At 32.9% G+C, this 19,216-nt stretch overlaps 1 protein-coding gene across 1 annotated transcript in view; it reads left to right on the top strand.

Annotated features, from left to right (window-relative positions):
• LOC143247455 (protein Wnt-6-like) overlaps nucleotides 1–8,471 on the top strand; it is a 113,224-nt gene extending 104,753 nt beyond the window's left edge. Inside the window, exons 3-4 of the mRNA XM_076495593.1 lie at nucleotides 188–459; nucleotides 6,289–8,471. Coding sequence (XP_076351708.1) covers nucleotides 188–459; nucleotides 6,289–6,813 — 797 coding nt within the window. The 3' untranslated portion in view covers nucleotides 6,814–8,471. The remainder of the gene's footprint in view (nucleotides 1–187; nucleotides 460–6,288) is intronic.
• Nucleotides 8,472–19,216: the final 10,745 nt, after the last annotated feature.

Raw genomic sequence — 19,216 nt, 5'->3', positions numbered from 1 at the left:
TTAATTCAAAACTTGTCAGTGCTTACACTTTCATAATTTCAGGTAATATGTATAAAAACCATTTAAATTGGGCAATATATATATATATATATGTATCATAAATATTAATTAATTTTATGTTACTTATAAATGTCTGATCACGAAAGCTACCAAAATTACACTTTTTACTGTATTGTAATATTCGCAGATACGCGAGAGACCGGCTTTGTCAATGCCATCACTTCTGCAGGAGTATCTTTTTCCGTCACTAAGGCTTGTAGCCTAGGCTCCTCTATCTCCTGTTACTGCGACCCGACAAAGCTTCCAGACCTCAACATTACAGATCGATGGGAATGGGCCGGTTGCGATAATTTCCAGTTTGGTTATCTGAAATCAAAAGAATTCTTGGATGACTGGTTCAGAAAAAGAAGAGACTTTAAAGCGATGCTGCTTTCCCATAACTATGAAGCTGGCCGATTAGTAAGTTCACAGAAGTGTTGTTCTTTAATTTTTCAAACAAATGTTACAGTTTTAGCAAGTTATTCCTGACAAAGTTGATTAATTGCAAACTGAATACATCAGCCTTTATGAAACGAATTCCACGAAATTCATTTTGCAAAATAAGAGCTATATTTAATTATTGAATCAAGTTAATGTTCAAGTTAATGTTCTGCTGTGAGGAGGACAAGGAATTTAAAACATAATATTTTAAATTGAATTTATTTTTACGACAAAGACAGTGAAAAACATATGTTTATATATGAATATATATTTACTACTGGGGGCCCGGCATGGCCATGTGAGTTAAGGTGTTCGACTCGTAATCTGAGGGTCGCGGGTTCGAATCCCAGTCTCAGCAAACATGCTTGCCCTTTCAGCCATGGGGCGTTATAATGTTACGGTCAATCTCACTATTCGTTGGTAAAAGAGTAACCCAAGAGTTGGCGGTGGATGGTGATGACTAGCTGCCTTTCTTCTAGTCTTACACTGCTAAATTAGGGACGGCTAGTGCAGATAGCCCTCGTGTAGCTTTGCGCGAAATTCAAAAACAAACGAACAATACTATTGGGACAAGACGTTAGTTTATTTATTTGAATTTACGTTATGTTCATTTCTAATGTTAAAAATAATAAAAGTATCAAACTTTATTACAATAGAAAATAAGTAGTAAAAGAGATTGAGCATTTTTATAAAATTTTATAACCAAAGAGTTTTAAATCTGGTAGTCACCCTGACTACTGAATGTGGCATTTTGAAAATTCATGTAAAAATTTGTTGTTCAATATTTGGAATCAAAGACTTCAAATTTGAAAATATTTTATCTAAATATTTTATTTGTGAGTGTTATAACAACTGTGATTGTCAAATTTACTAATATTTTATCTAAATATTTTATTTTTGAGTGTTATAACAACTGTGATTGTCACATTTACCAAACTAGTGTTTACTTTGAATATGGTAACATAGCATTTCCTATTGTCTTCTGTTGTTTGTTTTTTTCAAAAGGAAAGCAATCCCTCTCTTCTTCATAACCATGTGCAATAACTCTGCTGTTCAACATCTTCTGGCATTTCTGAATATAAAATATTCTTAGTTTTACTCCTACAAAGCTGCGTACGAGCAACAGAGAAATAGCATTGTGTCACACCTTTGGTTTGATAGATTTGTTTGTTGTTAATGGTGAAACCTCACTCGTATGAAGGAAAACTCAGTGGGTTTTGTTTCTGTGGGATTTAGTTTATTATAGAATCCTACAAAAACTTGGTTTTAATGTGTGATTTTTCTTGTAAGATTATGTATTAGTGTTCTCCTTTGTGACGTCAAGACACTTCTTTCAATCATTCAGTAAACAAATAGCTTCCCCTTCTGTTCAATCTACTACGCATTTCTCATGACGCTTCAGTCTGTTGTTTATTTAAGTAGGAGCTTGTAACCCGATGGTTAGATAGGCTTTTTTTCTAACCAAAATGTATTGTTAATTACATAGATTAAGCTCTGTAGGTGCACGTATGCATATTTCATGAGATTTCACCTCATGGGCTTTGTCTTAGAACAGAAAATAGCGCTGTTATTGAGGTAAGGAGGCTTCTAAGTCTCTCAACCACACATCTTCTTCCATATCTCCCATACTTACTTTGAAAGAAATTATAGTTTATCTGACTAGTAGATAGAAATTAGAATTAATTTTTAAGTTTTTCAATTTAAAATATCCCTATTGATATAATTTTAATATTTTTGAAATTTAAGTTTCATATAAAAGAACAGTTTGCATTTCCTCGTATATGTAATAAAACATTTATCAATTTGTTTGTTTTGAATTTCGCGCAAGCTACTCGAGGGCTATCTGCGCTAGCCGTCCCTAATTTAGCAGTGTAAGATTAGAGGGAAGGCAGCTAGTCATCACCACCCACCTCTAACTCTTGGGCTGCTCTTTTACCAACGAATAGTGAGATTGACCGTCACTTTATAACGTTCCCACGGCTGAAAGGGCAAGCGTTTTTGGTTCGACAGGTGTTTGAACCCGTGATCCTCAGATCACGAGTTGAACGCCTTAACACACCTGGTCATACCGGGCTTTTTATTTTATCAAACCTTTTTTTTTTAATTTCATGAGAATTCAAATGAAAAAGCTAAGACACGTATCCAACTGTACCATATGATGTTTAGGGCCTGGCATGGCCAGGTGAGTTAAGGCGTTCGACTTGTAATCTGAGAGTCGCGCGTTTGAATCCTGATCGCACCAAACATGCTCACCCTTTCAGCCGTAGGGGCGTTATAATGTTTCGGTAAAAGAGTAGTCCAAGAGTTGGCGGTTGGTAGGGATGACTAGCAGAGTTAGCCCTTGTGTAGTATTGCACGAAATTCAAAAAAGAAAAAAACAAATTATATGACTTTTAAGTGTTGCTGTCTTTAATAATATTTTTTTAATTCTTACATATATCATTATTCGAAATTCCCCAGATCTTCAAAATTCAAACTACACGTACTTACACGTCATTTTAGTCATAAAAGAAAGATAAATTATTTCTCTTTATTGAATTTTACAAAAAAAAACTACACGGGGGATATTACGTCAGCCGCTCATACTTTTGAAGTGATTGACAAGAGATAAAAGCGGGTTGTCAAGACCACGCTCTAACACTTATAAGGTTACTATTTTTAGACCGTATACAGAGATATTTCGCGCACGTGGTTCCAAATTTTTTTATATCGTATTTTGGTGATTACGAGATGCGGACCACAGCAGGTCAAAAACACAATCCGACATAGTTATCTCAAGGCCGCTCCCTGTCACACCAAGCATGCTCACCCTTTCAGCCTTAGGGGCGTAATAATGTGACTGTCAATCCCTCTATTCGTTGTAAAAGAGTAGCCCAAGAGTTGACGGTGGTTGGTAATGACTAGTTGCCTCTCCCCTAGTCTTACACTGCTAAATTATGGAAGGCTACCGCAGATAGCCCTCGAGTAACGCGAAATTAAAAACAAACCAATAAACACTCAAGGCCGCGCTCGGCTCGACATAAATAGAGTTTAAGTTGTTTCCCCGACAGGGGGTCAAAGACCACCTGGTGGGGTCACCTGTTTTAACCATTCTCACCATTATACGGTAGTGTGTTGTCCGTCATTCAGTCAATGGACACTAAAATGATGTCACAAAAGGGACGTTTAACGTTGTAATTTGTACCGTCGTGACATCAATAAATCGTTCGTATGCAATGAAGCATGCACAAGAAACATTATACACTCTTTAGGTTATATCACAGCATAATATATGAGCTTCAAAAGCAAAAATAAGAATATTTGTACTCATAATTTTGATTTTATTTACTCTTGAAACAGAACACTTTCGCGAAATCTGCCAAAGTACATTTAGCCAAGTTGGGATTTGACATTTAATTTTGATCACTGTATATAGCATTATGAAGCTTATATTCAGTTAAGAGTCCATCGCTATTAGCAGCATAAATGTTATTTGAGGAATTGACACACAGCTTCTGTTTGATACAACGTAAGATTGAAATGATTGCAACTGTCAGAAGCAATTCCGGAAACAGTTCTATATAAATGATCGAAAACAAAGACTGCTGTGATAGGTTTCATCTCTCCGGATTACCCAACTGGACAGCGGTATGGTTACAACACTAAAATCAGGGCTTCGAATCCCAGCGGTGGACACAATACGTGGCCCAACGTAGGTTTGTTCTAAAATAAGCAACATTCCTAAGACTAGAAAAGAATAGAAGAAACTAAATAAAAAGTATATCCTAAAGTTTCAGACATTTTTCTCTTAAAACGTGTAGAAATCACAATAACATCATAACATGTAGTATTAATGTAAAAATGTTTATTTCTGAGAAAACTAAAATTAAGTGATGTTGGCTTTGTTGCGGAACACCTTTATCACAAAATATTTATATTAAATTATATTAACTTATGACTTTCTAAATCATAGTAAAATACTTCCACAAATATAACAACAGGAACATAACATGTTATACTTTAAAAAAAAGATATTATATATTATACACTGTTTCTTTAATAACTATATAAATTGCTAGACTATAAACAAACTTTTTGTACTACTTGGATTTTCAAGCTTAAGTAGTGTTATTAAGAATTATTACTAAACAAAAACGATTTACTTGAAGGAAGCTCTCTAAACAAACGCACAACTAACAGACTATTGGATTTTGAATATTGTGGGTACGAAGTTGGTAAGCAAAACTGTTCATTACGGCACGATCTTGTAATCAGGTGATTTACAACTCAAGTGTTCAACATCTGAGGATCTTCGATAATTTTGTCGTGCGTAAACAAAAATGAAATACATACCAATAGCAGCTTGTAGTAAACTGGAATGATGAGACTTTAATTAGGACAAACACAACATGGTTTCTCCAGTTATTTCAAAATCTGGTATTTATGTGTGATATTTATATTTTAATTATGAGGTGATGAAGTAATATAGTGAATAGTCCGAGTTAGAAAAGTTGCAAATTTTTGTCGAACAGATGATTCATAAGAGTTTTTGAAAATGGGTAAATAGTATTTAAGAAAAACGAAACTACGCACAGAACTAATGGTAGATGTTAATCCTTACACTATTATACCACTGATATTGTAGTGAATAAAACTTGCTAAAATATATTTCAAATATTATTTTAATCAACTTTTAGAAATTAGAATTATTAATATGCCTATTGAACAATAAACATTTTTGTACGTAATTGGCATTAAAATGTAACTGATAATCTAGCATAATAATACTATAATTGTTTTATCTATCAGTGGATCGCTAGATGGAGCTGATCGCCTAATCGTGAAAAATAAAATACATGAATATTATACGTGTTTGTTTGTGTGTGTGTGTGTTTTCGTATAGCAAAGCCACAAAGGGCTATCTGCTTAGCCCACCGAGGGGAATCGAACCCCTGATTTTAGCGTTATAAATCCGGAGACATACCGCTGTACTAGCGGGGGGGCTAAAAATTATATAAACCAAAGGTTATAGTAAACACACGCTGCTTCTTGGGTTTTTTCTCATATCATTTCTTAGTTACGTTTTGTTTTTATTTTTTTCTCTTTTACGAGTAAAACAATGGAAACAGTTTAGCTTAGAAGTAAAAACATTGGATGTTCTTCGAGGACGCTGAGCTCCAAAGCAATATTCAATACTCGAATTTTCTTCGCCTTGTGGCTATTTAAGATTAATATTAAATATGTTGCACCAAAATACACCCAACAAATCATCATAAAAGACTACAAATGTTTGTAGAAAGATTTGTCAGAAGTAGTACGATAAAATAGAAATATTAAGCCTATTAGGTTGAAGTTTTCACAGTCAGTTAGTTCATCGATGACTGAAGACAGGTGTCGCTATTATTGTCTGTTAATTTCTCAGTAAACCTTACTTTTTGAAATGGGAATACATGGTTTTAAAAACAGTTCATGGGTTTTACATAATTTTTAGACATTTATAGTGTAAATTAATGTTATATCTTGACTATTTTTGTTCTGTTTTTACGATTGTTTTTGGTATTTCGTAATTTTCTCAAATAGTTTTCGGTCAAAAAGAGTCATTAGGCAAAGATATGTCAAATGTTTGCACATTTTTGTGGTAATTACTAGTACATTTGACAAACAACAATGAATAATGCCAGGTTTCTCTGCAAGTCTGAGCTTACTGATAATGGAGTTTAATTTATTTCAAACCCTCATTAAGATAAGTCGTCATTTACCAACTAGTAAATTTTAGAAATGTCAATTTATCTGAAACTTTTCTCACTGCATGTCTTTCTTTTCACTTAGGCTGTAACCAACAGTATGAGAATAATCTGTAAGTGTCATGGGATGTCAGGTACGTGCAATCTGAAGACATGCTGGCATAAGCTACCACATTTCAGGAAAGTCGGAGATTTGTTAAAAAAGCAGTTTGATGGCGCAGTCAAAGTAATGGCTGGAAATGATGGGAAGCGTTTCATTCCAGAAGGTGCTACAATCAAGGATCCAAGAAAACAAGATATTGTTTACTCTGAAGAATCGCCCAATTACTGTTTACCCAACAAGAAGATTGGCTCTTTGGGGACACGTGGTCGAGAGTGCAACAGAACTTCCATGGGAGTAGAAGGATGTAAACTGTTGTGTTGTGAACGTGGTCACGAGACGAAGGAATATATAATTGAAAGGGACAACTGTAACTGTCGCTTTTATTATTGTTGTAAAATTAAGTGTCAGATCTGCCACGAAAAAGAACAGTCAGCCACTGTTTGTAGATCTAAGCCACACAAACATAGCAACCACAGTAGACTTTTTCCGCTAATTAGATCTGACTGATATTACTTGAATGTATTTCATTTATTTATTACGATTTCAACTCTTTTGCTCTCTTGCTTGCATAAATCGCATAAGGCGTGGGAGTATCTGCTCTTCTTGTGTTCATTTTTATGTAGTCTTTTATACAGTTATTGATAAAGTAATAATAATATCTTTACAAATGATATGATACATAGAAGAAAATAGTATTTATTTTGTACTTACAGTTTTATGAGAACTCTACAAATGCAACTTAAGTATTTTTATCAACTCAGCTTCCATATCTGTATATTAAAACATATTTGATTCTTAAGTGACATATAAACATAATAACAGGTACATTTATGATGAAAAGTTTATCTCACCTTAAGATTCCAGTTTGTAGGTTTTTTTTAGGATTTTTTTTGGTATACTAGAAACTTTCTTTTTGATGTGTTCAAATTATTTGTATTCTTACTTCAGACTGAATTATATCGATATTACCTTAATTTTTCCACGTGTTTATTATATTCGCCATTTTTAATTCCTTTTCTTTCAGATAAAACTGTAGGAATTACCTATCTACAGTATGTCCCAGTCTAATAAAGTATACTTAATAAATGTGTCTTTAAAACATTATTTCCAGTCCTAGAGTTTAAAGCATGGTATATTCAAAGATTATTTAAGATAGTGGAGTTGTGTATTGTTCTATTGAAGAAGAATAGTCAACTATTCGAAAGCGTTCGAGTTTTAGGTCTCGTTTGAAGACATCATAACTTTTGTAGGTTATCCTGTGTGCTCACTTCTTAACCTGAATTTAAGTTATTATAAACAGCGCCACCTTTTTATCATTACTAGATGTGAGGTGATAGATTGTTTGTTTGAATACTAACACCTTTATTCGATCAAAACCCTTAACTACAGTTTGTATAAATTCATCAGACACGAGAAAATGGCTTCAATGTTCTAAAATAATTGGCTTTGGAAAATTTAGACAAATCAAATTTTTGTGTTAATGTGCACCTTAGTGTTACACCAAGAAAGTATGAAAATTATTTTTTCTAGCTCTAAATTTCATATATGTAACTATGTTTAATTAAATACAATTATACAGTATAAATTAAGTATAAATACACAGAACATTAACACTTTTTTGTACAATTTTGATATTTTTTGTAGATGTTCTCAGTGTGTATGTTGTATGTCTTATTATTTCAGGAGTACACCAAATTCGTTCTTTTTCATACTGTTTTTGTAGTTTATTTGTAAACAATTAAATTTTTTCATTAATTTGTATCAATACTTAAGTAAAATTAACATCTAACATAATATCAGGCAAATAATTTTAAGCCTAAGAATGGCTGTTCTCCATTTTAAATGTCCAATGCTGAAATACAAAGTATACCATATATAATGGTGTTAAAGGATTGAATATAGTAATTCAGGTATGAAAATAGGTATATGATTAATTAAGTGCATTTATTACAACAGAGACCATTATCACAAACGAACTGACTTCAGATAACCTACAAAAATGTATATGAAAGTTCTTTACTTAGTCAAAGAAGCGTTGAACATAATTCATTCACAAAAATATCAACAAATTTGCTGAATATTTTTTGCAAATCTTTATTAAGCTTTTAATGGTTTTTCTGAAGTATATAGAGATAAAGGAAATAAAATGATTGCCTTCCAGAAAATGTGATGTTTTGTGTTGTATATTATATCTGTGTTATGGCTTTTCACATTTTTCAACATAATCTAATAAATTTTACGATGTTAAAAATATCTGTAAAAATTTAAGAATACACATTATTTGTATATTTTTGTCATAATACACCACGATAAAACTTGTATTAGTTTTAGCGAAACTTTCTTCACTAGTTTTAAATAGTACTATCACGTTAAGAGATTGACCTGTCAGGTAGTATCCATAAATAACAAAAAATTCGATCATGAGTACATTATGGATCATTAACTTTAACTAAGTTTGCAAAATAAGAGAAAATAACAGACAAATGACACTTAATTTGGTTTTATTCAAAAACAAACAAGAATGTCCATCCTTACATAGAACATTCTACTTCACAGCAATCACGATGCCGAACAATGAGCACCGAGAGCAAAAGGAACTGAGTCATATTATTTGATGAATATTCTGTTGTTAAAACTATAAACATTTCTAGAAAAAATTACACGTGAAACTTTTCAAAAATTCTATGTGATCTTGAAATGTTTACCTTACTAACAAACTAAAACAAGAATTCTAAACACTTCTTATATACCACATTCCTGCTACTTCTTTTGCTCTTTTAGCCAGGCTAGGAGGGTTAAGGCGTTCGATTCGTAATTGGAGGGTCGCGAGTTCGAATTCCTGTCGCACCAAAACATGCTTGCCCTTTCAGCCGTGGAGGCATTATAACGTGAGGGTCAATCCTACTATTCGTTGGTAAAAGAGTAGCTCAAGAGTTAGCGGTGGGTGGTGATGACTAACTGCTTTCCCTCTAATCTTACACTGCAAAATTAGGGACGGCTAGCGCAGATAACCCTCGTGTAGCTTTGCGCGAAATTCAAAACAAACCAAATGCCCTCATAAATTCGTTCCATAGTTCCACCGCGAATTACATTCTTTAAGTCCATAGCAAACTCTTAGCTACTACTATTATTTGTCTTGAACCTTCCTTTGGGACATTTGTGTTCTCTGTTTTTGGTGGATGTCTACAATTTATTGCAATGCGGTCTTTCAATGTACAATTAAAGCAACAATTAAAGCAAACTATATTCTAGTTAATTTTTTCTGATAAGACCTATTTGCTGTATGTCTTACCTTGCTAAAGTTCAAAATTTCAGGTGTGTTCTGGTTTTTATTTCACCACCTTGTTTTACCATTCCTGTTATTAATAACTGTACTCAGAGCAAAATACTTTTTTCCAGTTCTTATGTACTAACCACTTCGGCCCGGCATGGCGTTCGACTCGTAATCTGAGAGTCGCGGGTTCGAATCCCCGTCGCACCAAACATGCTCGCCCTTTCAGCCGTGGGAGCATAATAATGTGACAGTCAATCCCACTATTCATTGGTAAAAGATTGGAGGTGGATGGTGATGACTAGCTGCCTTTCCTCTAGTCTTACACAGCTAAATTAGGGACGGGTAGCGCAGATAGCCCTCGAGTAGCTTTTCGCGAAATTAACAAAAAGTTCTTTTTTAGCCATCCCTAATTTTAAAATATAATGTGCAATGAACGTAATTTACCTATTGATCAATAAATTGGTGTACTTTTCTCCTCCCCCATGCTACTCTTATATTGAACAGACAACACAACCCATTAGCCAAGATGAATGAACATCATACATAAAAAAATTATACTAGTTTCAATTTCTTGATATAAAAATAACCTTTAACAAAGCTCAGTTGCTATACAGCATAATACCCATTAACATATATTCAGTATTACATCATCACAAAGATAAATTATTGCTATAAAATACTATATCGAAAAATACACAATAAAACTGAAACTACAACAAATTCATTGTCAATTTTAATACGTTAGAAACCCGTTTAATAATCATTCATAACTTCTGTCCGGTGTTGGTGGTGGTTTACTAAATAACTTTGGTCCTTGTCAAGGTCCTCCATGTTTGTGCAAGTTCGGTCTACGTTTTACGCACCTTCCTTTCTGACTTAGATGGTTGGTTCCGATGCTTCAGTTTTTGATCACCATCTCTTTTCGGAGAAACCAAGCTTCCCTCACCTTGTTACTTGGGCCTGATGGTGTTTTGGGAATGGGGAACTACTGAAACAAATGGTGCCATATTAAAAACCCAGTTTTTTGGCTTCTGCTGATAGCATATTTGTATCAGTGGAGTAGCCAACATTGTTTTTTTTGATGGTCGTTAACCACAAAGTTATTCAACAGAGCTGTTACTGAAATCTATTTTTTTCAGTATAATCCTCAGACGTATTGCTTAATCACAAGAGTAGGTCATTAACATTCAGGATCTTATATTGATGTGACCAGCACTTGACATTCTGATCACTGGATGCTTCTTGGTCGATATCTCAACTACCTTGACCTTCTTGGTGCCTGAATGGCTTTTGTAGACATTAATGCTAGGAAGATTTTTTTTTCAATTTTTGGGTGAAATTGTCTCATCAAAGACAAAAATATATCAAGTGTTTGATTATGGAATGCCTACCAATGTGACACTTTACTGATTTTTCTCCTGTACAATAGTCTTTATTGCCCTTGGATTTATGAGCATTACCACTAAACTGCAAGGACAGTTAGCTCTATGAGTGTGTGTGAGGTACTATTGATATCCGCTTGGTAGTTCAAGGACTGGGAGATGATTCTCATTGATGGTGGTCAACGCATCTTTGAAGACTCTAAAGCTATCCTGTTTATCAATATTGTGGGATCCCATATATATAGAATGAGTCATTTAATACTATGTTTTGCCAGGAGTCTTGGAAGCTTTGGTGTGGGTCTGCAAATCACCTAAATCACTGAAAATAAAGGTTTTGCAAAAGTTTTCTCCTTCCATGCAAGATAATTATATGGCTCAACAGACAATAACAAAAAAAGAGATAAACAAAAGGATTGAGATCAATTATAGGGTTAACTGGATTATGAATGATAAAAAGTTCAACTAAAAGTGTAGGTTTTACGTATGTAAAAGCTAAGTCACAATTAATATTTGTTTTTAAAATTGTTTTTAATCACAGAGTGCTGAAGACATTTCTAGCGGCATTTATACACCTTCACATATATGTTGCCTGTAATTCATAAATTCACTGAACCTGTAAATGTCCCAGTCTACTAGGCTTTATTGAGTCTCTTAATTGACTAACACACAGGTATTATCAACAAGTAACACAGGCACCCTATCGACATTCCTTACAGTACCATTTGGTTACTCTATTAAAAGAGCCAAGGTTCAGTTAGAAAAGAGGGATAAACAATAAATGCTGGTTCCTGCACAAACAACTAAAACATTTATCTTCATACTATAGAAACCCATTAACTTAGACATCCTACTCCCACTTGACTCCTTTTACATAGTTGGAGACAAAAAGAAATTCAAATTAAAATCATGCAAATGTTACTTTCTGCTTCTGAATTTACATTCACAAACTGCACTGCGGGATAAATCGAATCGCTCAAGTTCATAACTCAAAACTGAGTTTTTTATAGGTTTTTTTTTAATATATTCATAAGTTTTCAGTAACCATAAAGAGTCTTTTCTAGACAAAAAATCAAAATTTTCAATAAGGTATTTTTCATTAAAAAGGTTTTCCGTTAATATATTAATTCAAAGTGTCTATTGTTCAAATTGCAAAGCAATTTTCATGTTAATATTTACAATACCTTTATTCATCTGGAAACTATCAAATTTCAAACGATTTAAGTAACACTTTGTGCTTTATCTGTTATTTTTCTGTCGTAACTGTACGAGGTTAGTCAAATTGACCAGCCTCGTTACTGCTATAAAAAATATGAAATTTATATAAATTACCCTATTTTTCTTTACAAAATTACTTCAAATTGTAACATGAAACTACATTTGTTAATTTTAAAGTATTTACCTTAAACTGGTATATATATATATGTTTCTTAAAATCTATGGTTTTACTACTCTTTAAATCGGACCTAACTATACATACCGCCACACAAGTTGTAAATCACTGGACGAACGCACAGCCAACATTGCTGTATCGAGTTACATAAAATACAAGCTGCTTGCGAACATATCTCATGAAGAATATCTAGTCTAATAAGTTTCTAATTTTTACATTTTAGTTGTTTTTATAATAATATGTTAAATAAATCATACATATGAAAAACAAGAAATACAGTACTTACCTTGATCTTTGTTTTTGCCATCAACTGTCGAAAAAACTTAATTCTACTTTTCAGGTCAAATAATGCAACTCAAAACATAGAATAATAACATGTAAAAAGAAAACTATTTTCTGTTACTACAATTCTATTTCTTGTTTTCCAGCTGTGCGATAAAAACTGATAAAAATAATGTTAAGCTCGTTTATATGTTTCCTATAGAGATAAACTTTGAAGTGGAATCGAAATTAAAAATTCTCTGCACAGAAAGCATAGTAATATAACACATCATTTGATAGATCAAAATATTGACTTTCAATTAGTTTTAACTAATACATTACTAAACATCAAGGACAACTGTTGGAAATTTGAGAAAGATAAGATTTGACCAGTAGGCACAGCAAGTGGATTCTGACTTTATTGATGTGTAATGAAATACGATTGAAGGCTTACAAAACTTATATTTTACCTGAGTGAAGAAAATATTATAATGAGTAATTTATGTTAAATTTAGCACTTCTTGAGGGATGATAAATAAATTAGTAAAAAAAAAAAAAAGAGAGCAAATATCACAATTCTCTAAAAGAAAAAAATTGAGGATTTTTAAAAATATTGCTCTATAAAGTCAAAAGTTAAAACTCATATATATTATTACTTGGATTCTTAGCCACGTTTATTCATATACTTGATAATGAAAAAGTTTAAATTTTGAATGTAATATTCAGTAAAACTTCCAAACATGCCAAAAAAAATGTATCTAAAAACGGCTGGTATGGGTATTAACACTATTGATAAGATGAGAACAATGTTTCGACCTTCCTCGGTCTTTTTCAAGTTAAAATGACTGAACATGACCTAGAAAGGTCGAAATGTTGTTCCCTTCTTATCAACAAAAGTGTTAATACCCATACTAGCCGTTTTGAGAAACATTTTTGTTTCAAATGGGTTTCTTGTCACCAAGAATGCCAAGAAAAGGATGCCAATATGAAGAAAAATTAATTACATATATGATACAAAATTTTAAAAAAATATTCAGCATAGCTTCAAACTTATTAAATATTTCAATTTGCATTATTGATAATATTAAAGCAGAACCAGAGAGGATTGTGGGATACACCAAATATATATTTACTGTATATGTTTCGAATGAAGCACAAAGCTGCACAATAGACTATCTAGGCTCTGCTCACCATGGGTATCGAACCCCAATTTCTAGCAGTATAAGTCCTCAGACATACCGTTGTACCACTGCAAGGTATATTTGGTATGACTTTTGCAGATAGTATCATCCATTTATGAATAATTTGATTTTATTCAATCAAAAATAAATTTCACTAATCTTGCAAAAATATCAAATTCAAGTGTACTTTCTCAAACACTGTGAAAACTAAACTACCTCACATTAACTAAATAGTAATTAAATAGAAATAAAAATTTCACTAGTATTGCCAAAAATACCAGGTAAAAGAGTATTTTCTCAAATACTGTGAGATTTCACCCATTATTCTCATCTCTTCTACAAAAATCCGCAACTTGCCAAATATTTGAGTGTCAAAACCCTAAACTTTCTATTACCAGCAATAGTGAAAGTGTTTGACGCAGTGTATTTTCAAATATTTCCTCAGAGGTAAGTAATTACAGTTTACTTTATATTTCTGTTCCTTCGACATCATATCCTTCATTTTCATTAATATGTTGTTTTACATTTGTTTTCTCTGGATTCATTTGTGTCATTCAAAACTCATGGATAACTTTACGTGACTTACACATACATATTACCTCGATGTAAAATATTGCCATATAATACAGCAGAGTTATACAGATTGTGTGTATCTTTTACTTTGGTATCTAAGATAGGCTATCTATAGTAAGTTAAGGCGTTCGACTCGTAATTCGAGGGTCGCGGATTCGAATCCCGGTCGCACCAAACATGTTCGCCCTCCCAGCCGTGGGAACTTTATAATGTGACTGTTAATCCCACTATTCCTCTAGTCTTACATTGCTAAATTAGGGACGGCTAGCTCATATAGCCCTCCAGTAGCTTTGCGCGAAATTTAAAAACAAACAAACAAACAAATTATAGTAAGTTACAGCTCAATAACGCCGTTACCGTTATGTGCTGCCACCTATGTCTAATAAATTCAACTCTCTCACAAGTCTTCACAAAATAAATAATTATCGGCGGAATTCAGCCAAACTAAGACTTTTCAGTTACAACTATATCACTCATAATGAATATTCATATTATTTAATACAGTATGCATTAACACATATTTAGACTAATATTGGATAAATACAGCATTGTGCAGTAAAATACATTTACAGTTGTAGAAGGCCAAAAACTCCAGTAGTGAATCAGGAAGATGTAGTATATGATTTAACACATCATCTATGATAAGAGTTACTATTGTAATATCATTAGTTGCTAGCACTTAAGATACTGACTTTTCAATTTTAATTTTACAGGTTATACGTGGTTGGTATAAAACATTGACTACTAGCAAATAAATTACCAAATAGTGATTAAATAGAAATGAAAATTGTAAACAATCTTTTAGTTTAAAATCTAGACAATCGTCCTTTAAAGTACATATATTAAGTTTTCTTTTGGGATTTGGACTACTCAGATTTTTTGACTGGCAGTTGTTCACCAGCCATTGTCTCACCAACATTTGTCTTTCACCCCAGTGTACTACTAATATCAGAAATTACGTGTTTCACTGCATCTTGTATCTGAGACCATAACACTCCAATCCCACTTGCATAAGCATCAGGAATGGATAATCTTTGTCTGGGTTTGTCAACACCAGGGTTTTAACGATAGCATATGTTAGTGGCTGAAATGCTTAGTCACGGTCATCTGCCAATATAAACTATAAATTATCTCCAGTAAGAGCAGGAAATGGTGCGAACATTTTAGCAAAGTCAGACAAAATGTGTAATTTTTACTATGTAAAAAAACCACAAAAATCAACTAAACTCTTTCCTAGTCATTGGTTAAAATCATGCAGTCTTTACATGATCTATAAAAGCTCAATCTTGACCCACAGTTTAATCAAAAACTACACCTTCATATGCATATGTACTATCGGTAACATTTCTTAGTTCCATGATGTTTCTAACCTTAACACCTTGTCCACATCACTTAGTAAACTTTAACAACTCTTGCATTATTTCTTCTAGTAATATTACCAGTTAAGTAAAGGTAGCAATTAAAATTTACATGTAGTTAATGTAGTGAAATTCTTGCATATATGTGTTAATTTAAACTGTTATCCTGTGTTTTCGTATATCTCAGGAACGCAGTTGAGAAACCAGGGCAATTGGAACTGGAAAACCTGGAACTCTCTGGATCAAGCTCGAGGCTGGTACACCCTGATGTCGGAGACAACCTATATTTTGGTTCAGAAATATCAGCTTTAAATTATTTTCAGCATACATATCATATCCAAATTCATGAAGATAGACTTTGGAGTGATTGATCCAGTAATTGGTGGACTCACCTTTATTCAGTGATTGGTGCCCAGTGATCCAGAACTGGACCTCAAATGATTATGGGAAAAGTTACCTGTGTACACAATTTCTCACCCTGTCTCATCTGTCTTGAATTAAGAAATAAAGAAATTTTCAACCAGATTACGATTGTTTTGTTTCTTGTATTTTGCCCAAAGCTACACGACGGCTATCTGCGCTATCCGTCCCTAATCTAGCAGTGTATGACTAGAGGGAAAGTATCTAATCATCATTACCCACCACCACCTAAGGGCTTCTGATTCTTCTTTTGTCAATAAGCTTAACAATTCAGGATTGTCTTGAATTTTGCACGAGAATTATTGCGCTAGCCATTCCTAATTTAGCAGTGTGAGGCTAATCATCATTACCCACCATCAGCTCTTGGGCTATTCTTTTACCAACGATTAGTAGGACTGAACAACACATTATAACCCTCCCACGGCTGAAAGAGCGAGCGTGTTTGGTGTGACGAGGATTAGAACCCGCGACCCTCAGATTAGGACTCGAACGTCCTAACAACTCAGGTACGTTTATACTTATAGACAAGAGCGTATTTAGTTTTGCTTGTAAAAGTGGGTGGTAAAGTTATTCATTGTGCATGTACTGAACAGTTTCTATCTAACGTTAATTAGCCACTATCTTTTAGTTTTATCAGTTTCATATGGCAATTGACTTGCTGTGCGCTAGCTTTAGAACCAACTACAGATAAAGGTACATTGAATAACCAAGCTTTTTGTTTGTTTGTTTTGGAATTTCGCACAAAGCTACTCGAGGGCTATCTGTGCTAGCCGTCCCTAATTTAGCAGTGTATGACTAGAGGGAAGGCAGCTAGTCATCACCACCCACCGTCAACTCTTGGCCTACTTTTTTACCAACAAATAGTGGGATTGACCGTCACATTATACAACCCCACGGCTGGAAGGGCGAGCATGTTTGGCGCGACGGGATGCGAACCCGCGACCCTCAGATTACGAGTCGCACGCCTTAACACGCTTGGCCATGCCGGACTATAATAACCAAGCTCCTGGAGTTTTTGTCTTGAACAAGTACAATGGATTGGGTATAATTGCTATCTTTTCACATACGTTTGATGTCTTATGTTTATTACCTGTGTATATGTATTACCTGCTTCATGTATATACTACAATTACATGTCACTACATATACTGAATATATTTCAGAATTTGAATTACATACTCTGATATGACCATCTGTACATTTTAGCATGTCTTTTTCAGTTAATATTACATAAGCTTGCTGATAATTAGAAACAGCTAGATAATATTCTACGTCATCTAATGTTATAAAAACGAATTATTTAAAAAAAATTAAATGTAATGGTACAATTCAACAGAGTTTAACCTTTTCATTACGGGTTGAATGAAATCCACCTAGCTTATAACCACAAAGGTATCCATGAAAGTAATTATACAACATTTTTGATAACGTATGCATATATTTACAACATTTTGCAGGTTATTAATAAATATTACAAGGCTTTCGTGTACAAAATCTCATGCTTGTAAATTAAGATGTTTTAATTAAAGATTTTCTCGTAATTGTTTTCCAGAATGTTGACAAGGCAACGTGAAAAGTAATTTTCATTTTAAAATTAGAAATACTTTCATGCTTAAGAAAATTTTCAAATTTCTCATGGGAAATCTTAATAACCTCCAAATAATTATCAAATATTTTAAGATAAACTTTCTCCTCATGTTATTTTGTACTATAAAAGTTACTTACAAGCTCGATAGATTTGACCAATCTCGTAACCACAATAAAAATTAGGGAATAAGTATAAATTATGGTTTTCGCTTTCTATAATGACTACAGATTATAACTCGAAAACACAAATATTCAACCTAAATATCTTAAATGTCATAACATTATACGTTTATATATATATATTTATTATTTTTATTACATTGATCTCTTAGTTATTGTTTACTAATATAGTAAAAGTTACAATGACATAGCACAATATTATAAAACTGACCTTTAGTCTTTACAAAGTGACCTGTCTTGGTTGTGATTTAGTGGACTGGTATATTGTAAAATACAATCAGATTTCTGTTATAATACATTATGTATGTATAAACAATATTACTATTTACAAATAAGTTTTGAAACTTATTTGGCTTAAAACATAGAACAGTATATAAAAAGTAAATCAAATAATTATCTGTTCCTGTCACAACATTTGAATTCACTTGCTGCTTGTCGTAGATTGATAAGCTTTATACAATTTTGCATGTAGGGAATGTGAAATGAAATAATTATTTTAGGTTTTATATATACATTTAAAATGATCAAAATATTGTATATTAATATATCAATATCATACAATTCCACTATGATTTATTACACTTAGTAACGTAGTATTTGGGTCTAAAACAATATGAAATTTCCAGCAGATTAAGCTCGAAGGTTTGTCTCGAAATAAGGAAACTATGTCATTACATTTGAAAATGACCAGGAAAACAACTTGTGAGATATTCTGAGCTTTTGATTGGTTATTCAATGTTGTATATAGAATCAAGTGTATATACAAGAAACTGTTCCCAAAAATCGAAGGAGGAGAGAATGGGAACCGTGTGTTTGATTCAATACATTAATGAAATCTCGTCATATAGAAAAGATAGGAAGTTTTATTTTATTTTCTAGTTTCTAATTCCTACAAAATTATACACTTTGTATTTTAACATTATAAACGTCTCATTTGAACCAGTACTGCATTCAACAAACCACATGATACACAAATATCGATGTTTAGGTGTGATTTTAAGTATTTACTTTTAAATTAAGAACTTAAATAATGTGTGATACAAAAATTTGAAAATCTACAGTTTTATACCACACTTAACAACATAAATTATAAAAAAATAGTAGTTAAATAAAACTTTGAATGCACGCCAACGAACCCGATGTCATGGCCTTTGATCTGTGACCCGTAAGAATAAAGTTAAAGATTTTATCTATAGCTTTTAAGGACACTGTTATAAACATTCTTAAAATATCTTTGACTGTGACTATATTTACAACAGTCCAAGTATAAGACATATAAACCTTATCATTATGGGTGGTGATTA

Source organism: Tachypleus tridentatus, chromosome 3 (assembly GCF_004210375.1).
Source record: "Tachypleus tridentatus isolate NWPU-2018 chromosome 3, ASM421037v1, whole genome shotgun sequence".
NCBI lineage: Eukaryota > Metazoa > Arthropoda > Merostomata > Xiphosura > Limulidae > Tachypleus > Tachypleus tridentatus.
Note: the sequence above shows the minus strand (reverse complement) of the source record. Positions and strands in the feature narration are given on the sequence as shown.